General features: G+C 49.2%; 1 protein-coding gene across 4 annotated transcripts in view; it reads left to right on the plus strand.

The window, feature by feature from the left end:
• LOC105487633 (ribosomal protein S6 kinase A2) overlaps positions 1–23,843 on the plus strand; it is a 460,596-nt gene that overhangs the window by 96,967 nt on the left and 339,786 nt on the right. Inside the window, exon 1 of one of the 4 annotated variants that reach the window (XM_071096228.1) lies at positions 8,839–8,922. The exons of the other annotated variants lie outside the window; for them this stretch is intronic. Coding sequence (XP_070952329.1) covers positions 8,872–8,922 — 51 coding nt within the window. The 5' untranslated portion in view covers positions 8,839–8,871. Of the gene's footprint in view, positions 1–8,838; positions 8,923–23,843 lie in introns of those variants that run through there. 4 annotated transcript variants of the gene reach the window in all.

A 23,843-nucleotide genomic window follows, 5' to 3' on the forward strand; every position in this document is an offset into this window, starting at 1 on the left:
TTGGTGCACACTGAGCCTGTCCCTGAGCTGCGGATGCAATAAGGAACCTATTTCATCCCACACTAAGCGGGCAGCAGGGATCTTGGAGGTGGGAGCAGGTGCAGGGGCCACAGCTAAGGAGGGCTGACTGTGCTTGTGGCCATGGGTTGTCACCACTACTTGAGGGCTGGTGTGCTGGGTGCGCCTGCTGACCTGCAGCCCTGGCAACATCTGGGAGCTTCCTATGGCACTCGGCTTTGTGGAGTCCAGTGTCAGGAGCACTGTTCATGAGTCCAGAGATGCCGCACATACCACCATGCTGGCCGGTCACGCGGAGGCTCACTCCAGGGCTGTGGTTCTCTGCACGTGGCCTAACTTCTAGGTCCTTTCCTTGTTCAGCGCAGTGGCTGTTCCTCCTGCCACCTGCCCTGGAGCTGGCAGGGAGGAGAAAGCCCCAGGCTGCAGCGGAGAGACCCACGCGGGGTCGCCCCATTGGCCGCTGGGTCTTGGGAAGGTCATGCCACCTCCGTGGGTGTATGTTGAGAGGACAGAACTCGGTAGAGAAAACGTCAAGGCCACGGAAGTGCTTTGTTCCTGCATATGTGTGTTGATTCACATGTATATGAACACACACACGTTGTGTAGTGTGTAAATGTGTGAAATATGTAGCATGTGACTGTAGCATGTGTTTACACAGGTGCTTGCATGGATGCAGGCGTCACTGTGGCAGCCGCTGTCCGAGTCCCTGTGCCACATCTTCCTTGTGTTGTTAGGGGTTGTGGGCTCATGGCTGCAGGCTCCTTCTGGTTTGTTTTTCACAGCGTGAGAGCACCCGGCTGGGCCTGGGGAAGTGCAGCCACACTCAGTGTGGTCAGTGACAGGGACCCTGACTCCTCCCCAACCCCCTGCTCCCTGCCTCACTCTGCTTCCCCACCTAGGCCTGGGGCATGGCCTCCTCCAGCCTTCCTGCAACCACCCTCACCTGCCTTCTCACTGTGGCCGGATTTTACTCCTTCAGCTTCACTGAGCTGCCTTGTGAGGAGAGAATTGCGGGTCCCATGCTGTTAGACCTGATCCCCGCATTCCAGCACCTCCTCCGGGCTTGCCGTTCTCGACACCTTCCTTTAGGGAGCACCCGGCTCCTCGGCCACCCTGGGGCAGAACCTCCCACTCTTCCTCCCACCTCACAGTCTTCCTCTTCAGGCACCTCCTGGTGTCCTTCCCTCTGCCCATCACTAAAATGTCCCTGGCCTTCAATGACCCTGACCACACTGTGGCGTGCAGTGCCAGGGCTCTTCCCAGCTCTGAGCTGGGGCTCAGCCTCATTTCTCTCACCCTCCCACTCATGGCCTCCCCGGTGGGAGTGGAGTCCCAGCACCACATGGTCCTCAGAGCAGAGAGCGATGCAAGGCACAGGGCACTCAGAAGCCCCACACATGGCAATTCCTCACGCTCACAACTCCCCAAACACTTCACATTCTTTCTAGCTGAACAACAAGAGCCCTAACAGAAGTTGCTTTACAGCAGGCCATGGACAGTGTTGTGTCGGCCACACAATTCAGCATTTGGTGGCGGACATGGGCAAGGCTGGTCATGCTGTCATGGATCTGAAAACAATCTTTAAAGGACTGCTGGGTGTTCCTCTTTCTCGAGGTACACGGACAGGCACAGCTCTGGATTTGCTGGGATTGTTTGCACTTGGTTATTATCATGGGACCCTTGGGACTTGATTTGTAACAGCGAACTAACAAGGTCATCGCCGTTCATCTGTGTGGTGCCCCACTGCTTACAAAATGCCTTTTCTCAATGCTCTTATCTGTACAGGGAGGAGGTAAAGAAATTGACAGCTCTTTCTTAATTAACTTTCGGTGTCCAAGGTTGTTCCCCCAAGGAAATCCAGGTTTCCCTTCTTTGCTCCTGTTTTTCCTTTGCTTTTCGTTGGTAAATCCTTATAGAATACTCACTATGTTCTGAGCACCTTACAGCGCGACCTTGTTTGACCCTCACAACCGGAGGAAGTATTCACTCGCATTACTGCTGTCTCCCATTCTACAGATGAGAGCATGGAGGCAATTAAGTTGTACCAGGTGACACAGCCAAGTGGTGGAGTCATGGATTTGAACTGAGCCATGTGGCTTTAGGGTCTTAACTGCGATTCTATGATGTAGACATTTACTGAAATGAAAGATAATTTACTCTTGCAATTTATTTTGTGGAAATCACATTTTTCCATTTTCTTAATGTAACCCTTTAATGACTCCAAAAGAGTTTAAAATTATTCTTAGCCTTGCTTTTTCCATGCTAAGCGAATGCCATGTAACAGGCTTCAGCTGAGCCTGGAAACCAGCACCTGTAAGGCGGGAAATGTGTTTCCTTCCATGATCCTGATACTGCTGCTGGGACTTCTCTGTTACTGGGTCCCAAATATTTTTAGTTTAAGACTCTGTTTGAAATGTAATAACAATAAATCACAGACCCCACCTTACAGTAGCTATATTTTTGCTATCCATGCATTGAGGAGAGCCGCCGAACCCATCAATGGCTTCCAGAGAAAACTGGACTTTATTCATGCTTGCAGCTGTTATCACAGAAGCATGTGAAACCGTTTCTTTGACCTACGGAAAGTCACTTGTGTACCTGTGTTTCCACCTGCGCTCTGCAGCAGCCTTGGTGCCCACAGGCCTCCAATCTGGTGGTGCAAGGCTCAGGGTCATGGCTTGCTCCCCTTTCCATGTTGACTCCTGAAAGTCGGGGCAGGAGTGAAGGTCGTTTGTAGGGAAAAGAAAGAGATCAGCCTCTTACTGTGTCTATATAGAAAGAAGTAGACATAAGAGACTCCATTTTGTTCTGTATTTGAGATGCTGTTAATCTGTGACCCTACCCCCAACCTTGTCCTTGCAAGAGACATGTGCTGTGGTGACTCAAGGTTTAATGGATTTTGGGCTGTGCAGGATGTGTCTTTGTTAAACAAGTGCCTGAAGGCAGCTTGCTGGTTAAAAATGCTACCCGTCCCTGGGCAATGGAACATCTCGGTGTGAGACCCGATTGTCTGCTCTGTTTACTGAGATAGGAGAAAACCGCCTTACGGCATAAGGTGGGACTTGCTGGCGGGACTTGCTGGCGCAATGCTGCTAAAAGGTTTGTGGAGATGTTTGCATATGCGTATCAAGGCACAGCATTTTCTTTTGAACTTATTCATGTCACAGAGATCTTTATCCATATGTCTTACTACTAATTTTCTCCCTAAAATGATCCTATTGTCCTGCCACTCCCTTATCTTTAAGATGGTAAAGATAATTATCAATAAATACTAAGGGAACTCAGAGACCGGTGCCAGCGTGGGTCCTCTGTAAGCTGAGCGCCGGTCCCCTGGGCCCGCTTTTTCTTTCTCTGTACTTTGTCTCTGTGTCTCATTTCTTTTCTCAAGTCTCTCGTTCCACCTAATGAGAAACACCCACAGGTGTGGAGGGGCAGGCCACCCCTTCAGTCGTTTCCTGGGAGTGGACCAGATGAGGAGGTGCTATTCCTTCTCCATGGAGCTGTTGATTTATTTACCTGTGAACTGGGAGCAAACAGGACTTTCACGTGAGGCTGAGTGAGTCTCTCAGGGACCACGGTGCACAGCAGGGTGTAACCCTGGTGCCGGCTTACAGCCCGGTGCGAGATCCTGAGTGATTCGAGATCAGCTCCATAAGGGAAAATGAGGCCAGTTTCCCAAGATACTTTCACTTAAGAACGTGACTTTACACACTCCATGTGCCAGGGACCACGCCAGGTGCTGTGGGGGAATTTGAACTTCATGTTCCCTCCTCCCTTTAACATGCACACACACACATGCGCATAGACATACAAACATACACACGCACACTGCATGCAGACACACATGCGTACCAATTACCTTAGACATACAAACATACGTGCACACTGCATGCACACACACATGCATACCGATTGCCTTAGACATACAAACACACACACGCACACTGCATGTACAGACACATGCATACCGATTGCCTTAGACTTACAAACATACACATACACTGCATGCACACACACATGCATACCGATTACCTTAGACTTGCAAACACACGCACACTGCATGCACACACACATGCATACCGATTGCCTTGAACAGTGCTAAGGTTGAGCCAACATGGCTAAGTGGTAAAAAGCGGCCACGATTTGGTTTTGTGTCTGAGGGAGAATGTGGTAAAACATGAGGAGACTGAGGGAGGGGTGGACACGGGGACACCACTCTCCTAGTGCCTGGGCTGTGTGACCTCTTTGGGCCTCAGTTTCCTTTTGACGAAACCAGTACCTAAGGTTTCTGTCACTTGTCTTGGTCCAGATGGGACAGACCGTGTACCTCTGTGGTGACCCCAGGGCCTCCCTGTGACAGGGCCTACTTCTCACTCCTGTCTGCAAGGCTTCTTTCCCATGAGGTCACCGGCAGGGCTATCCTCGACCACTTTCTCAGAGGTCCAGGGGGGCTGGGAGACAAGGTTACCCCATCTGGAGCTCTACCCTCCCTAGGCTCTTTGTTCTCGCCGTGAGACTGGGGTGCAGGGGATAACTTGCGCCCTCCACAGTGCCTCAAATGCCAGGAGACACTTCCCTTCCACTCCATTCCCAATGGATAGGACACAGCCATACAGTCCCACCTTCCTATCTCCCCGGGGCCTAGGAAGGGGAAAGGTACAGCTCACTCCCAGCGGTGTCTTCAACAAAGGCTAAAGTCATCCGTCTGATTCTCTATGGGTCCAAAGATATGGAAGTGAGCTACTAGGTTTTTCAAAGGAAGACACAACATATTGCTTCCAGGCTGAGCTGCTGATGGTTTAATGGATACACGAAACAGATGCTTTCTGCTGCATGGTGGTTGTTTATTCTTTGGGCTGAATTGTGTGAGCATTTTGGTTCTGCTGCTGGAAGATGGATGCTTACATGACAACAATAGCAATGCTTTTAAAGCCATAGCCAATACACAGTGATTGCTGCTTATCACCAATTAGCCAGAGATGTTTTCAAAATAATGTCTTTAAAAATGTATTTGGTAGATGAGTAAGCCAAGATTGTTATAAAGATTTCCTATGGCATAAAATAAAAGGCGGCCAGGTGGGGTGGCTCATGCCTGTAATCCCAGCACTTTGGGAGGCTGAGGCGAGTGGATCACTTGAGGTCAGGGGTTCGAGACCAGCCTGGGCAACATGGTGAAATCCTGTCTCTACTAAAAATAAAAAATTTAGCCTGTTGTGGTGGCACGTGCCTATCATCCCAGCTATTTGAGAGGCTAAAATACGAGAATTGCTTAAACCCGGGAGGCGGAGGTTGTAGTGAGCCTAGATCACGCCACTGCACTCCAGCCTGGGCGACAAAGCAAGACTCGGTCTCAAAAATAAATAAAAGGCAATTTCTTGCCATCATCACCATGACAACATTCAGTTTACAAACTCACATCCACCTATGATTAAATGCCATTAAAAATGAAAGGTTTCCATTGCAAACCCTGTAGCTCTCACACGACCACCATTTAGCCAGAGACCAAAGGCCTGATTGATTTTGCTAATGCACTTTCAAAAGTACCAAGTCCTGGAAAATTTCCTTTTAATTCTTATGGAAGTTTGGATTGAATTGCATTTAGGATAACTGTAAATACAGATACCAAAAACCAAATCACTGTAGTTGAGGATTATTCAGACCCTTTGCGTCTCCATTTCCCCCATCCGATTCTCCTTTCCCCAACTCAGTATCCATGCACATTGCCATCAGGTTGGAAATGGGAAGAGGGATTGCCAGTGAGCAGGCTATTTTAAGCAATTCCAGCAAAATATGTGGTACAGGAAAGATGAGCATTTTTGGCCGAGTCATTTTCAAGCTTTCCCGTGGCTTGCACTAATCTAACCTATGCTGGTTTCCTGTTGCCAGGAACGATAGAATCGACCTGGAGTTCTCACAGTCTCAAACCAGAGCGTGATGGGGGCGGGGGTGGTGCTCACGTACTCTGTGCGATGATCTCATCACCCTGACATTCAGTAGATAGCTTTGGTGAGTTCATCTTTGATGTAGTTCAATTGCTTTGCTTGACCCTTGGGTATTTTTTCTTTGGGGATTAGACCAGCTCAATATATCCTTAAAAGAAGATGTTTACACAATTGTAAACACAATGTTTACAATTTCTTAAGAAGCCTTTTAATTTTACTCTGTGTGTAAAATAACGTAAAGAAGTATTTGTTCACCAAAATGAGCCCACCTTCCTCTCTCCAAATTGCCATTCCCCAGGGGCCACTGATTTGCCTAAGCTGGGAACATTTCCCTACATGAGCTACGCATCTTTGCCAACCAATTGAAGTAGGTTACAGACAGCGAAAAGAAACCTTCCATTTTTATTCCTGTGTATTTGAAACAATACCGGGGCCCCAACACCACACCTTCAAACAAAAATTTAGTAAAAATTTCTAAATCTCAATCAAACCTGAATACTGTATATTTTAAAAATTAAAGTACTTATGAAGGACCACAGAGTTAAGTTTTCTGGAAAATATATTGTCCTTCTTCGACACTTAGAAATCCCATGCAGCAGGGCTTCACAAAGCACAGACCTCTCTGTACGATGGTGGGAACGGCACTGCGTTGACCACCGGGCGAGGACACGGACTGGGTTGCAGCTGCGTCTTCCGCGGGAGCTGAGGCTGCAGCTGGTGGTAGACGGTGTGAGAAGACACCACCAGTGTGTTTCCAGGAAGCAGGAGTGCCTATTTCTGTGAAAGGCTGCACATATATTTTAAGATCCAGCATTTTCAAAGAGGTGAAATGTGGATGTGCATTCATTTCAGGGAAAAGAAACAGAACTGGGATTGTTTTAAAGCTCCTGATGATTTGACAGAGAGAAGTCAAGGCTGAAACACTGCAGCAGTGCTGAGACCCAAATAAAATCACGCATATGAAATTTGGTGAGACTAGAAAGAGCCTTCATTTCTATTAATCTCCCTGTGTTATTATTTTGTGCCAGCAAAAGTAGCAAAAGGTAATTGAGAAATTTTGGAAGACAGAGGCATTTTCTTCTGTTGCCATAACTTGGCCTGTGAACAAACCGTGCTCTATTCTCAAAGTAACAGCTCAGAAGTGTGACCGTTCTGCTTAGAATGTAATATTTGCCAACGACTCCAGAATAGAAAAAAAAGTGTATATAATGGCAGATGTATGGCATATGTTTCTAAAAACGTTATATTATAGGTTCTTGATAAAGTTCCTATAGTGGAAAGCAGGGTTAATGAAAACAATACCTGAGAAAGTCCCTCTGAAGGACTGACCAAAGCTCCTTTCAGTTATTTACCTCAAGTATGTATGTATCTGTGTAGACCACACACACCTGCACACACATAGGCGCACACACACACACACACACACACTAATGCAACATTGACCTGGATAAATGAGTTTTAATCAGCTCTGCATTCAAAGGAAAGAACATACGCCATGTGTGCTCTGGAAGCCACAAAATGGGTGAAAAGTTGTTTTGGTACAACCCGTTTCCTGAAATAGCAACCACTGGAGAAAGGACAATTGCACTTCGACTATTTCTGTCTGATTGGGAAGGAAATATTCTCTATCTCAATGTCTTGGAATAAGGAAGGTGTGGACAGGACCCCATCTTTCAGCACCTCATTGCCCTAAATCAAGGTCGTTTCTATCCATTTCAGTCTTAAATTTCCTCTTTGCCTTTGATTCCTTCTTTTCACGTCCTGTGTTTTTATAAAATCTGTTTATTTCCATACCTGCATTCTTAGTTAGCCATGACCTCTATTGTCTGTCATCTCAAAGGCGATTGTCAGTTGGTAGGTCTCTTCTGTTGCATCTGTAGGTTTTCAGAGAAGGCTGTTTATGTATTAACAAGAAGCTATACCAGTAAGCAAGGGAAAGTCCGCCAGTGTCCTGGGTCTGACTCTGAGCCTGCCGCCTTCACTCAGTGGCTGCCAATCACGCGGAGCCCTGGACACTTCTGGCGGCACCAAGGCAGGGCTCCATGGCAAGTGAAAGCAAGAAAGGGGCCGACGTACTGGAAATGTGGGAACTCAGTTTTGATCAGGAAAACGAAGCAAATGTTTGTTAGCCAGAGAAGACACATCCGAGTTAGCCCAGGAGGAGGTTGTAGAGAGAGCGTGCATGCATGTGCATGTGCCTGTTTCTGGGGCAGAGGCATCATCTGAAGGGGTAATACAGGGTGATGCCATCCTTGCACCCTTGGTGTGCATTCATTGACCCAGCGCCGCCTAAAGAAATAAGCAACCATTTTCATTCACCTTCCTCCTACTACTGGCTCCTCCTTTCTGTTTAAATGACACAGAGAAGGACCGAGGTGTCTTTTTATGTGCTGCTAAGGCACGTTGCCAGCCTGGCTGTGGGCAGGTGGGCAGGTGTGCATTGAGGGGGACCTCAGGCCTGCCCCTCAGAGTGTCTCTGACGGTTTCTGACATTTGATTGCCTCCAAGTGACGCTTTTGCTTTGCCGACTTCTGCCAGATGTTGTGTTCCAGCCTGCTGGGATTCGGAGCAGCATGAGTAACTTCGCGTTGGCATCAGAGGAGATGGCCAGCCTCGGGGCTGAGGTTTTCGCAGCTTCTCTCCTTTGCTTCTGAGTTTGCAAAGCGGGGGTTTTGTCTGTAGCCAGAGCATTTTCACCTCACAGCTGGTGCCTATGAGGGGCAGGGCTCCTGGCTTGGGAATCTGTGGCTGCCCGGAGAGGGGTGAGGGGAGGGAAGAGGGGCTGTGCGGTGCAGCTGCCTGGTGAGGGCGGGCGCGGCAGCCCAGGAGGTGATAAAAGGAGTGGCGGCTGCCCGGGCAGAATGGCTGGACGGCGAGGGGAGCCCGGCCCCCGGGCACTGGGGAGTGCATCATGATGATCAGGCTGCCGCACAAGAAGCTGCAGAGACTGTTCCTCAGAAAGGTAAGGGAGGGCACGCGGGAAATGGGGGTCCCAGGGAGCTTGGCAGTTTTTATTTACTGCCGGGAAATCACAGGTGTGACAGAGCTTGGGCGGCCAGAGGCAAGCTGTTTTCTGGGCAGAGTGGAATCTCACAGATCATGAACACGGGTCTCGGAGCGGTGCCAAGAGCAGGTCCGCGTGTCTGGCTGGCTGAAGTTTGCCTTGTTTTTAATTTATCTTGTGTTTGAGCCCAAGAAAACTTAATATTTCTGTTCCCAAGTGTATTTTCGCAACTGAGGGGAAGGGTGTCCGGAATCTTTCTGCAAGTGCAGAAGCAAAGGGGAGAAAATAGGACAAAGCTGACGTTTATTTTTACTGTTACTAAAAGGTAAAGTTTTGGGTGAAGAGAACCAACTCATCAAGAGCTAGCAGTTTGCCCTTTAAAAAATTGTTTCTGCTTTTTTTTTTTTTAATGTGATGGTGAAATGTGTGTAAGATTTTTCAGTTTTAACCATTTTTAAGTGCACAGTTCAGTGGCATTAAATATATTCACACAGGGCAGTCGCCAGCACCGCCATCTCCAGGACGTTTTCATCAACCCAAACTGAAGCTCTGTTCCCATTAAACACTCCTCATTCCTCCCACCCTCAAGGTTGCCCATTTTATTTTAGTATTTATTTTTATTTTATTTTACTTTTTGAGACGGAGTTTCGCTCTTGTTGCCCAGGCTGGAGTGCAATGGCGCAATCTCAGCTCACCACAACCTCCGCCTCCTGGGTTCAAGCGATTCTCCTGCCTCAGCCTCCTAAGTAGCTGGGATTACAGGCATGCACCACCACGCCCGGCTCATTTTGTATTTTTATTAGAGATGGGGTTTCTCCATGTTGGTCAGGCTGGTCTCGAACTCCTGACCTCAGGTGATCCACCCACCTTGGCCTCCCAAAGAGGTGGGATTACAGGTGTGAGCCACCGCACCCGGCTGAGGTTGCCCATTTTTAAGTGAGTTAACCCAAACACGTTTATAATCACATGTCATCAGAGTGCATCAGATTAGAATGCTAATTGCTCCTACAATCTGTTGAGAAAGTGCTGTTAAGTGGATCTCACGTAATTCTTTTTAAAAAGGAAAATATGAAATAGTGTTCTAGAAAGCACTGACACACCCATGAGTATAACATTATTTTGAAAGAAAATCTGTGACTTTCCAACTGGGTCCACATTTTTTTTTTTTTTTTTGAGACGGAGTCTCGCTGTGTCGCCCAGGCTGGAGTGCAGTGGCGCGATCTCGGCTCACTGCAAGCTCCGCCTCCCGGGTTCATGCCATTGTCCTGCCTCAGCCTCCCGAGTAGCTGGGACTACAGGCACCCGCCACTGTGCCCAGCTAATTTTTTGTATTTTTAGTAGAGACAGGGTTTCACCGTGTTAGCTAGGATGGTCTCGATCTCCTGACCTCGTGGTCTACCCACCTCGGCCACAAAATTATAATTTTAAGGAATATTTACATTTTATTTTGAAATTACTCCTAAAATAATGTTATTTTAAATAATTATATAAGGTGAATGAAAGTTGTTTACTTCAACTTTTGGAATTAAGAAAACTGAGTGTAAAGAAAACCACTGGCTCATCCACACGTGACAAGCACAGACAGGTCTCTAAGTGTGAATTCCAGCTCCTTACCCAGCTCAGCCCTGAGTCTGTTACATCTTGTCATCAGCTTCTCATGCAGTTGTTTGCTTTGATTTAAATAAAGTCACATCAATGGGGGTATTTCCTTATTGACACCCCATCTTATGTCCAAAAGATGTCAGTAAACTTACCTATATTTCATACAAGGCTAAGCCGATCAGTGAGTGTGTCTGTTCGGGTGAAGGAGAGGAGGAGGAGGAGGAGGAGTGGTAGGAAGCTGGGCCCGAGCGGAGTCGCCACGGTGCATGTCGAAAGGATCCCCAGCCCTGTGGAAGGTGGGCCTGTGTCTGACTCTGAGATTGCTGGATTCTCAAGGAGTGGAGCACAGCAGGGCAGGCTGGAAACACAAAAACAAAACAAGCAAAATAAATAAATAAACAAACCCCAGTTGTGTAGGTAAACACATCTATTTCTGTTCCGAGCCCTGCAGGAAACATCTCCCACTGATCCTCCTAGAGAGGTCACCGTATAAAGGAGTGAGCACCCCGAACAGTATCCATCTAGGAGGTGCAATGCATCTCTTCATAAGGTTTTTGCCATGCCCCAGGTTGTAGGCTGGGGCAGTAAGGCTAAAACAGAAAGCAGAGAAAGCACTCCTACCGAGAATCCACACTGCAGAGGCCAGCAAGCTGCCCTTGGAAGATCTGCCTTCACCCTAGGGGCCATCTGAGGCCACCTAGAAATATGCATGGAAGCACGGCTTTGACTGAGGGAATTATACATTTGTTGGAATTCAGTGGCCCTGGGTCTGGGCTCCTTGACAAGCACAGGATCATAGATTTTCTGTGCTCCAGGTTACGAGGAGGGGCCCATGCAATCTGGAAGCTGCAAGGGTCGTTGAAATCACATAGCCCATCCCCTTCATTTCACACATGAGGAGGCTGAGGCCCTGACAGTTGAGATTCCTGACCCAAGTTCACCCGGTGGTGAGTGAGTGACAGGGTGGGCCCTGAGCCCACCGCCCTGGACACCCATCTCAGAGCCCTTCCCTGAGACCACAACGGTCAAACATGGCATTGGGAGGGTGCAGCACACCAGCCTGAGGACTGAGAAAGGGACCTCTACCTGCCTACACTAATCAGGCCTTGTCATTTCCTGCATCTGATGCTTTGACATCAGTGGGGAGTAGGAGGAGGCTTGCTAGCCCTGGAGAGGCTGCTTCCCCAGGGTTTCTAAGTCCCAGACACAGCAGGCAACCCACCCAGGAGTGCACTTTTCAAATGCAAACCGACCAATCCAGAGCCCACCCCCACCACCTCCTTTATGGACTCTCACAGTCTGCCCACATCCCCCTGCCCTAATCCTCCCAGCGCCCAGTACCAGCCAGCCAGGGCAACCCCTTGTCCAGCAGGGCCCACGGGAACCACCCATACCAGTCAGTCCCATGCAGGCTCAGCCTGGCTCACCGGTTCCTTTCCCAGAAGCCAGGTGAAAGGCGCCTGTCCATGCATCCCTGCACCCCCTCTGCCTCCAGACAGGCTCAGTGCATCGCTGAGTGGTCCCCAGGGCTTGGCCGCCTCTCTTGGGGCCTGTGAGTAACAAACTGTCTTTTCGATGACAGTTGTCTCCTGAACTGTTGCCCTGCCATACCTGGATAATAATAAAGCTTAACTTTTAAAACCCTGTCAGTTGTTTTTAAAACTGGTACCTTTTGTTTATTCAAGATTCTTCCAACATACATATTGTGGGAAATGCAAAAATAGGTGAGAATTGTGTCTGAGAAACCATTCCAGGCACTAAGGCGGTCCCCGGCATAGTCATCACCGCATGCACCTCAGGCCTCAAGGAGACTGAGGTCTTGTGTGGCTGGGGCTCGGGGCTGGGTTCCCACGGGAAGAGGGACGGCACAGGAGTGCCGTATTTTTAGTAGAGATCAAGTTCAAGCATGACCAAGGACATTTTCCGGAATTTGGGTTCCTCATCATGCTTGTGTTGGGTTAGTACGTTTCTGACAGTCGTCTCTTGAAATTTCAGGGAAGCGGGCATCTTCTTGTAGAGGATCCCAGAGCTCTTGATCTGTTATTATTAACCGTGATAACTCATGGGCAAGGCAGCTCAGTGTATTTTCCCAGTTTCATAGTTGCTAACGGCTGTTTAACAACCACAACAAGTATAGTAATAAGGGCTTTATTATAATAACATAACACATTAACATAATCTAAATAACAGTCAAGATGTGTTTGTAGGGAGGTGACAAACTTTCATAATAACAGTTCTATGTCCCTGTGGATAAATTTTTAAACTGCTGTGTGATTTTATTATCAAACTCATCTGAGTTGTTGTGTGTGTGTGTTTTTACAATATGACATCATAGTATTAATAGGTAGCTGTGGAAGAACATGTAAAAAGGTCAAGACAGTGATTTTTATATAAATATAGGACATTTTGTGTTCAATGTAAGACAAGAAAAAAATTCCAACAGCATTACACCTTTTAAAATATATTATTGATTCTTTACGGAGGTTAATTTTCGGAAGTTATAACTAAGATTTAATTTTTAAGGAGTTCAGTGAAGAATGGACAAGAAAGTCAGTTGAGTGCTGCTGTATAACCAGAGATGGCGTCTGTTTGTTCAGCCTGAGGAGGAGTGTTCTTCCCTTGCATAGATTCTTCTTTATCGGGTGCTCAGGTTGTACCAGCTGGGGACTGGGGTAAAACCGTGAAGAAGATAGATGGAGCCGTACATCTGGCTTAAGTCTGGCAGGACAGCCAGCCCCTTTGCTCTGGGTAAACCACACGCTTCCTACAGAAACAGGGCCACCAGCAAAGAGGAGTTTGTTTTTAATGCCACATAAAGGGAGTGGTATCTTGTTTCTGCCCTCTGCAGTGACTAAACCCACAGAATAAATTGCTTACGGTTGGTAGGAATGGGCCCTGCATTTCACAGCAAATAAATCCAGGTGCAGAGTTAGGGGACAAAAATATCTACCTTCTCAGCAGAGTATACAAGGCTTAACACAGTGGCTAGGGAGTGGGCCACCATTACCCCAAGAGTATCCATCTATTTGACCCATATTTCACCAAGAAACCAGCAACGACAAGAACAAAACTATGAGCAGAGTCGGGGGAGAGGCTAATAACCAGGCAAAATGGTGTGGGGACAGCAGGTGGGAGAACCAGGTCCTGATCCCTGCTTTACCTTTGAGAGAAATGAATGAACTCTGTTAGTCTCAGTCTTTCTTTTAAAATACAAGGGTTTGAGTAAATGATCTCTAACACCACGAATCATCCTCTTCTGTAATAACCTTAATCATCATTATGGGTCTATCATCTTTGAATTAATTTAAATATTGAAAACCCATTAATGGTCTTAGCTAATGTCACCTTTTGAAGTGACTATGTTCCTATATTTTTACTAATTATAAAATAAGATTTTAAAAAATCTCTCTCTGCCTTTCTGTCTCTTAAGTTTCTCTTTCCATTTATTCTAAATGTCCTCTGTAGACTTGAGTATGTCCCCTCACTCTTGAATGTGAAGCTGAGGTTGGTAAAGGATGTGTACTCTGGTCTTGCTCTTCGGTGACTGTGGATACACTTCACAGACCTATGTTTCAGAGGCTGTTTACTCTGTGTGATGTCTTCATCATACTCACAGAGGACCCAGGTTGTGGCTATACCGCCCAAGTTGCTAGGCTGGCCCATCTGGAAGATCACAGGTTATTAATGATTAAAATAGTTAGAAACAATGTCTTTATTTAAAATAATAAGCATTGTTTTATCTAACTTCTAACAAATGCACATGAGACATGGATAGAGCCTGTAGAGCAAGATATAAAATATCCAGGTACAAATGGACCTGGTGTCGCCTTTGAGGTCTCAGGTACTCTTTGGCTGGCCTGTGCTGGCCCCTTTGTCTTCTGGGGCCCCTTTCTCCAAGAAGTCTGGCCTCTGGGCTCCATGCTGTCCTTGCTCCACAGGGCCTGACCTTGAATCGTCATGAAGACATGTTCTGTTCGTTCTGTAGATTTCCTGGAGTCTGTGCCACTGTTTGGCTTTGCATAGAATCCCCAAATCAGCTAAGCGCTGGACTTCACTAGGGTGCGAATGGTGCCAAGTCTAATCCAACTGGCTGTGGTGGAAAATGGAAACTTATGGGGCTTCGAGCAGAAAATTTGGGAATACCTTGATTCCAAGCTCAGACACTTGGACCCCTCTTTCCATGGCTCCAACGGCGGCCCAGCCGTTCCAGACACCTAGGCCAGCAGACAAGACAAGCCCCAAGCCCCTGTTGCCTTATCTGTCTGGGGCTGTCCAGCCTGCACCTCCTCCACGCCCTGCGGTGCAGCTTTGCCTGTCCTGAGGGGTTACAGGCTCTGCTCAGCTGCCTCCTGCTGCAGAGCAGACCAGAGTCCAGCTGGCCGACCCAGGGGAAGCCCTCCTGTGACTGTGCATTTGATGGGACCCTGGCAGCTGCCTTCCCTGGAACTCATCTGAATTCCTGTATAATCTCCACCCCTTCCTGAACGCACCTGGTCAGAGGGCACTGGTCTTGCCTCCACCTTGGGAAGAACAAGCAGGTGGCTTGGAAGCAGGCCTTTTGAGGTTTCACGGAGGAGCATGGGGCTGGCAAAACTTCCTGCTGACTTGAGGAAGTCATGCTGTAAGATCTTACTGCTGGGCTATTTCACTGCTGAACCTGGAGGCCGGCCATCACCTGCAGCTTGTGGGCACTGCGTGAGGGTTATAAACTTTGTGAGGTGCTGAGTTAGGGGATGCAGAGGCCAGCTTCGGTCACAAAAGCACACTTCACACTTTCCAGAGTGTCAGCAGCCTCGCCTCTGTTTAGGCAAATAGAATTTATCCCCTCAGCGAGTTGTGCTTTTCCTCCTGAATATGATCACAGTCTACCCAGCAAGAGGGATGTCTCAGCCCTCGGCCAGTTTCTAAATGATTCCAAGGAGCAGAGCTTGGATTTATAGCATTTCCCATTTCCATTACTTTAGACCAATTCTCAGCTAGAGTCCCTGACCTCCTGAGTATGGTCCTTGTCACTCTTTTTTGTGCATGAGGGCTGGAGATTTCCGTGGCAATGTCCCAGACCAATGACACTCATCTGTGCTGCGTGTCTGGCATGTTCTAGGCACAAAGGATGCTCAAGGAGTTCGAACTCGGGTGGCACCTGCCATCCTCAGCCACAGTAGAAGGGGAGACAGCACAGATGCAGAAACCCCCATTGTGACACAGTAAGGAGAGGCACGGAGAACGGTGCCCGGGTCAGCAAGCGCAGAGCCTGGGCATGCAGGAAGCAGTCAGGGATGTCTGGGGATTGACAAGTACAGGCCCCGGGAAGGCGTGTGTCTGAGGAGGAGGAGGGTCAAGAGGGGCTGAGGGAGACTGTGTGGGAGGAGTGTGTCACACATGTGTGCGTACCGGATGGGGTGACTTGGGGCCTCCAAGGCTGGTGAGAACTCGGGGAATCCCAGGGACCTCGAGGGTTGGGGTGGGGCCCTGAGCTGGCGAGCGCCCACTCAGGGGAGAAGCTGAGGACTCAGGGAGGGAGCACACCTGGTGTGTCTGCAGCAGTGTGCGCCAATCCTGTGTGGCTCACAGAACTAACAAAACCGAGGCCGACAGAATCGCCCTTCATGGTAGCACAGAGCGGGGCTCCAGGAAGCCAATTCTCCCTGGCACGGGCACCTCAGGGGCATTTGGTGCGGCCCCCGCCTTCTCCCTGGAAGGCCCCCTCCTCCCTGCCCCTCCCCGCTGACTCAGGCTGGACTGGACTCAGAAGGGACATGCCAGCTCTGCTTCCGATGCTGACTATGTGGCTACCGCCACCGCCCTCTCTGTTTTCCTCACTTGGTATCCCGCTTCCCCCTGCCCAGCCTCTGTTATGCCTAGACTGTTTGTTCCCCAAAGAAGACCACCAGAGTCCAGAGTCAAAGCCAAGCGGCAAGGATCTTTACTACAAGTTCGAACTTGGTCCCTCCTTTACACAGTATACAAGAGGGCCTCGAACAATGCGAGCGTTTGCTTTTTATAGCCCGAAAGTTGTAGGGGAACAAAGAAATTCCTGCGCTTTCAGTAACCTTGTACGGCTGTCTCCTTATCGGAGACTTTCCAGGTGGTGTTTGTACTGAGCTCAGGGAGTTTGAGAGATATATGGTGGTGGGATGGGAGGATGGGATGTGTTTGTGCTAGGCTCAGGGAGTTTTGAGCCCGGGGCTGAGGAATGTGCCCAGCTCCTTTCATTCCCCCCTTCTTTTCAGGTATCTTCAGAGCCAATCTTGGGTCTTATAAGTCTGATTCTGTTTCAGCGTTTACAGGTTGGTATTGGGCTCTGAGGACCATGAGTTGTATGGTGTCAAATCTCTCCCTAATAAATTGTAAAATTCTGTTAACAGCACAAGGTCCTACGGTAAGCAGAAATAGTAGACTTAGCAGGGGTCCAAGGAAGGGGGCTAACAGAGAAAACATAGAGGAATTCCACCATTGGTCTGCAGCTGAAGCAAACTGCCGTGTTTTTACTTCAGTGCTTAACTTGCGTAACTGTTGGACCCGGTCCTCTACAAGTCCTGATTCATTTATGTAGAAACAACAGTCTTCTTTTAGAAATATACATGTACCACCTTTTTCTGCAGTGAGTAGGTCTAGGGCCCTCCGGTTTTGCAAGGTTACCTGAGCTAGGGACGTGAGCTGCCGCTGAAGGGAGGCAAGGGACTCAGCCGACTCTTCCATAGCAACGGCAAATTGTTGGTATAACCTGTTACTTTCTATGAGGGTGTGACCTAGGGCTCCCCCCGCCAGTCCGGCCACAATGAAGGATGCGGTGAGGGAGATTCCTGCAATGAGGGGGAGAAATATGGCTCGTGCAGGTCTTGGTCTAGGGTCTGGGTGAATAATAGCACTAGTCCAGTTACCGGTATACCCTAAGAACTCGCCAGCAGTTAGTAGAGTCAACCGGGGAACTAATGTGACAGGGAGACATAGTAGGTTATTAACAGAAGGACTAGGTAGGTTCTTAGATAAGGTTCCATTACACCAGAAGAATATGCCTGATGGAGCTCTTAAGGTAATATTAGGGGGCGTTGCAGTGATGCTGCAGAGGCTGGAATTGGTTCCTGAGAAACAGTAGGGAAACTTCTCCTGACTGGGGTTTAGGTATAGGGGCACGTTCAGGATAGGAGCATACGAGTGGTTTCGGAGGTTGTTAGCTTGGGCAAAGGTAGAGGGTCCCCATGGCAGAGGGACAGCTGTTAGCGGTGGACGCCCTAGAGTGGCGCACAGGAAGCAGCCAGACAGGCTATGAAGTCCTGTAAGGTTAGCAAGTTCTAGTCCTTCTTGTAATAACTTTAACCAGGAGAAAGGACGTAAGTCTTGTGTTAGTCTGTTTTCCTGTCGTTGGATATTCCCGTGGACCAGGGGCAGTACTTGCACTAGGCCTCGCCACAGATAGAGGTGACTGCTAGGCCATGTGGAGGAGGGGGAGTAGTATACAGCCCCATGTTGAGGTGTGGTCCAGCGGGAGTTCCAGGGGTCTCTAACTATTCATGTATATGGAAAGTCTTTATCCCGTCTACGATAGAAGGGCCATTTAGGGTCTAACTGTTTTCTCTCTCCCCAATAACGGGGCCTGTGGATGTTACAATAGTTATAAGGACAGCCAGCATTTTGGTGCCACCAATAGTGTTTACAATTGTATTTAGTCTGATCAAACTTAAAGCATATTATTGGTGTCATAGGTTTGGCTATTTGAAAACCGGTAAAATTTAGTAGAATTGGGCTGTTGCACCCTGAGGAAGGGCAATCAGCACTGGCCAATAATTTTCCGGGCTTATGAGGTTGCCCAGGGTGGGTTCGGTTTTCATAAAGCCAGAATCTCCAGACAAAGGGATTATGAGCTGGTTTTGTGATTTCTCCAGCGGCCACTAGGGCGACTAACATTAGGGTTAGACTATCTAACTGCATGTTTGCAGTGAGCTATGTTGTCGGCGCAGGGTGAGTTTTAAGGGGTTGTTCTTAGCTCTGTCCACAGTCCACGTGTCCGGTGCTTCAGCCGCCGCCGTGATTGGTCCCAGAAGATCAGAGGTTGGGTCCACTGGCTTGACGTGGGTGTAGTGGATCCACGATGCGATGCCTTCTATCTTCAGGGCGGTGGGTGTGGTTAGGAGTACCTGGAGTGGTCCTTTCCACCTGGGTTCTAGGGTCTCTTGTCGGTGTCGCTTGACCAGGACCCAGTCTCCCGGCTGGTACGGATGGGGTGTCGGCGGGGGACCGGTCTCATATAGTTCTTTCAGCTTGGGCCAGATTTCTTGATGAATTTTCTGCAAGGCTTGTAGGGAAAACAAGAGTTCAGAGACATTTTCTGTTTCGGACTTGAGCAGATCATCTTTTAGGCCGGGAACTAAGGGTGGGGGTCTGCCATACATAATTTCATAAGGAGTAAGGCCTAGTCTGTAAGGGGTGTTACGGGCCCGGAACAGAGCGTAGGGGAGAAGGACCACCCAATTAGCGCCAGTCTCCATAGTCAATTTAGTTAAGGTCTCTTTTAAGGTCCGATTCATTCTCTCTACCTGTCCTGAACTCTGGGGCCTGTAAGCGCAGTGTAGTTTCCAATTTGCCCCAAGGATGGAAGCCAAATCCTGACTTACCTTAGCGACGAAGGCCGGCCCATTATCTGACCCTATCTGGACGGGGAAGCCATACCTGGGGAGGATATCTTCCAGGATTTTCTTTGCTACAACCTGAGCAGTCTCTTTCTTGGTGGGGAATGCTTCAGTCCACCCTGAAAAAGTGTCTACAAAGACAAGTAAGTACCGATACCCGTATTTTCCTGGCTTTATCTCAGTAAAATCTACTTCCCAGTAGATACCGGGCCTGGTTCCCCTGAGCCTTGTTCCCGTTGCAGCCTGGGATTGGGGGTAGGCGTTGTTAAGCTGGCAGACTTTGCAACTTGTCACGATGTTGCTGGCCATCTCGGCTGTATGTCTGAATTTGAGCTTAGAGCGTCTGATCAGGTCTATCATCCGCCGAGCACCCAGGTGGGTGGTTCGGTGGATGTGTTCTAACACTTGTTGTCCTAATTTTTCTGGTAGGATGGTTTGGTCATTAGTATCAGTCCACCACCCATTCTGGATCTGTTTCAGGGGAAGCTTGTCAATCCACTGGAGATCTTGTTCTGAATAATCAGGGAAATATGGCAAGTCCCGGGGGCCCGGGTCAGGGAGCTGGAGTGCAAGGAGTTGGCTGGGAGCCTTCGCCACCTTTCTTGCAGTTTGGTCCGCTAGAAAGTTGCCTTGAGCAGTTGGAGTAGTTAGTTTCTGATGCCCTGGGCAATGCACAATGGCTAACTTTTCTGGCCTCCATAGGGCTGTTAGCAGGGCTAGGATTTCTTGCTTGTTTTTTATTTCTTTTCCTTCAGCCGTTAGTAACCCCCGCTCCCTGTAAATGGCCCCATGTATATGCGCTGTTGCAAAAGCATATCGGCTGTCTGTATATACCGTCAGCTTTTTCCCCGCCCCTAAGGTAAGAGCTTGGGTGAGCGCTATTAATTCGGCCTTCTGGGCCGATGTCCCCGGGGGCAGGGGTTCCGCCCAGATTACCTTAGTCTCTGAAGTCACTGCCGCTCCAGCGTACCTCTGGCCCTGATGCATGAAGCTGCTCCCATCAGTGAACCAGATGAGGTCGGCGTCAGGAAGTGGGCGATCCTGCAGGTCTTCTCGAACTCCGTGCACCTGAGCTAGTATCTCGGTGCAGTCATGGAGTGGGGCGTCCAGGTCCGGGTTGGGCAGCAGCGAGGCAGGGTTTAAGGTCGTTGGGGGCAGGAAAGTTATCCTGAGAGGATTTAGTAGTAATCCTTGGTAGTGGGTGAGTCGGGCGTTACTCATCCATCGATTGGGTGGCTGTTTGAGTACACCTTCGATGGCATGTGGGGTAACGACCCGCAATTCTTGCCCCATGACAAGCTTATCAGCATCCTGCACCATCAGAGCCGTGGCTGCAATCATTCGGAGACAAGGGGGCCACCCGGCAGCCACTGGGTCTAACTTCTTTGACAGGTAGGCAACTGGCCTCCGCCAGGGGCCTAAGTTTTGAGTTATTACTGCCTTAGCGATACCTTTATTTTCATCTATGTATAAGTGGAAGGGCTTGGTAACATCAGGTAGTCCCAGTGCAGGCGCGGAGAGTAGGGCAGTTTTAATCTGTTGGAAAGCCGACTCGGCTTCGTCTGTCCACTTAAATGGCTGCTGCCCCCGTGTTGCCTGATATAGGGGTTTAGCCAGTTCTGCGAACCCAAGTATCCATAGTCTGCAAAACCCCGCTGACCCCAGGAATTCCCTCACTTGTCGGGTGGATTGCGGCCTGGGGATCTGCAGAACAGTTTGTTTTCGGGCGTCTGTTAACCAGCGCTGCCCTTCTTTAAGCAGGTATCCTAGGTATGTTACCTCTGATTTACAGATTTGAGCTTTCTTTGCTGAGGCTCGGTATCCTAGATTTCCCAGAGCTTGTAAGAGACCTTTGGTCCCTTGGATGCAAGCTTCTTGGGTCTCAGCAGCAATCAGGAGGTCATCAACATACTGTAGTAAGGTTATTTCAGGGTGTTTGCGTCGGTACTCACCCAGGTCTTCATGGAGGGCCTCATCGAACAGGGTAGGAGAGTTTTTGAATCCTTGCGGCAGTCTGGTCCATGTCAGTTGGCCACTTATGCCTCTATCAGGGTCATTCCACTCGAAGGCGAAGAGCTTTTGGCTCTGAGGGGCTAAAGGCAAACTGAAGAAAGCATCTTTTAAATTTAAAACAGTGTACCATTGATGTTTAGGGTTTAGGGTGCTTAGGAGGGTATATGGGTTAGGCACAGTTGGGTGTATGTCCACAACTCTCTTATTGATTTCTCTTAAGTCTTGTACAGGTCTGTATTCTCCACTATTAGGTTTTCGTACCGGCAACAATGGAGTATTCCAGGGTGAGTGACATGAGCAGAGGATTCCTTGGTCAAGGAGCCGGCGGATATGCGGGGCAATTCCTTTCTTGGCCTCTAGGGGCATCGGGTATTGGCGTACCCGCACGGGGTCTGCCCCAGGTTTAAGTTCAACAAATAAAGCAGGACGGTGTTTTGCTAGTCCTAAGCCCCCCGTTTCCGCCCAAGCTTCTGGATATTGCTGGAGCCAGGTTGCTATGTCCTGGTCAGGGGCCGGTTGCTCCTGGTGGAGCCGGTACTCATCTTCTAGGGTTATAGTTAGGACGGACACGGGTTGATTGTGGGAGTTGGTCACGATGGGCCCCTCAGGGAGGAAATGGATCTGTGCTCCCATTTTAGTTAGCAGGTCTCTCCCTAATAGGGGACAGGGGCTCTCAGGGATAACCAGGAAAGAATGGGTTACATTCTTGGCTCCGAGGTTTACTGTTCTTTGTGTTGTCCATGGGTATTTCTTAACTCCTGTGGCCCCTTGTACCCACGAGGACTTGGAGGATAATTTTCCATTAGTTTTAACTAAGACTGAGTGCTGTGCTCCCGTATCGACCAAGAACTGGACTGGGGACCCCTCCACTTGCAAAGTTACCCTAGGTTCGGGGAGGGGATCCGAACCCCGTCTTCCCTAGTCTTCATTTTGAGTGACTAGTACGGGTGTAGACCTAGGGGGTCCCTGTCCTCGTTGTTTCTTTTTGGGGCAGTTTCTTACCCAGTGGCCAGCCTCCTTGCAGTAGGCACATTGGTCTTTTTTCAGATTATCATGCCTGGGGGGCCGCCTGGGTTGGGTGTACTCTGGCTGTAGATGCTCTTTCTGTACTACTGCTGCCAGGACCTTGGTCATTTTTTCAGTGGCCTTAAATTGCCTTTCTTCTGGAGTATCTCTGTTATTGTAAACCCGCTGGGCTATCTGAAGGAGGTCCTGAATCCGCTTTCCTTCCAAGTCTTCTAATTTCTGGAGTTTTCTTTTAATATCTGGGGCTGCCTGATTTACGAATGACATTACAATAGCTGCCTGACTTCCTGGAGCCTCTGGATCTATGGGGGTGTACTGTCTAAAAGCTTCCATTAATCTTTCTAAGTAGGTGGCTGGGCTCTCTGTCTTTTCTTGCAGAATAGAATATACTTTAGCCAAATTAGTGGGCTTGCGAGCAGCTGCCCGGAGACCTGCCATTAGAGTCTGGCGATAAAGGCGTAGCCGTCCCCTACCTTCTGCCGTATTGTAGTCCCATGCCGGCCTGGTCAGAGGAAAGGTCGCGTTTATGAGGTCGGGGTTGGCAGTCGGTTGACCGTCGTCCCCCGGGACCAGCTTTCTAGCTTCTACCTGTATTCTCTCTCGCTCTTCCGTGGTAAACAAGATTCGGAGGAGCTGCTGACAATCGTCCCAAGTGGGCTGGTGGGTGAACATGACACTATCCAGTAAAGACAGTAAATCTTTGGGGTTGTCTGAAAACCGAGCACTCTGAGTCTTCCAGTTATACAGATCACTGGTGGAGAATGGCCAGTACTGGAGCCTGGGGATTCCTGTGTCATCTGGGGGTCCTATTTCCCGGAGGGGTAAAGCCACCGTGGAGTCAGGCGGCTGGGGGGGGCTAGTCCGCAAAGTGCGCCCTCGCGTCCGCCCCGCCGGCCCCTCAAAGTTACTTTCTCTTTCAGCAGGCCCGTGAGTGGCGGCCGCCTCCTCTCCGCCTGCTCTCTCCCGCGACTCAGCCCGAGGGGCCGGAACCTGGGGCCCGGAGGGGTACGGAGGGGGTTCTGTGAACAGTGGGTCCCCGCTATCAGGTAGAACAGGATGGGAGGGGGCAGTTGGTTGCTTGGTTTTTAGTGGTCGAGCAACCAGTGCCTTAGAGGGTTCAGAGGCTAATTGGAAAGGGGACAGCCAAGGAGGCGGGTTTTCAACAAGGTCCTGCCATATGAGGATGTATGGGATTTGGTCTAAGTGGCCCGCATGTCCAGGTAGGAAAATCTTGGATTTTACCCTAGTGATGACAGCAAGTCGGAAGGTCCCTTCGGGTGGCCACCCCACATCAAAGGCAGGCCACTCGGAGCGACACAGAGTAATTAGCTTTCCTTTCCTGATTTCCATACCAAGATCATGGCCCCTTGCTCTAACTTCTTTGAAATTATTTGTAAGGAGAGATAGAGGAGTACTCTGGGTATTGCCCATCCTGTAACGATTTGTAGTCCTTTCCTGTAAAGGAATGTGGGTTAGAATCCCAATAGAGGAAATCTGATCTGACTTATTACTGATAGCTAGCCGGGAGTGCGGCGCCAGAAGCCGGGAGCCGGGGGACCGGGGCCGGAAGTGTGGCACCGGAAGCCGGGGAGCCCCGGGACCGGGGCCGGA

This window comes from Macaca nemestrina, chromosome 5, assembly GCF_043159975.1.
Source record: "Macaca nemestrina isolate mMacNem1 chromosome 5, mMacNem.hap1, whole genome shotgun sequence".
In the NCBI taxonomy this organism is placed as follows: Eukaryota; Metazoa; Chordata; class Mammalia; order Primates; family Cercopithecidae; genus Macaca; species Macaca nemestrina.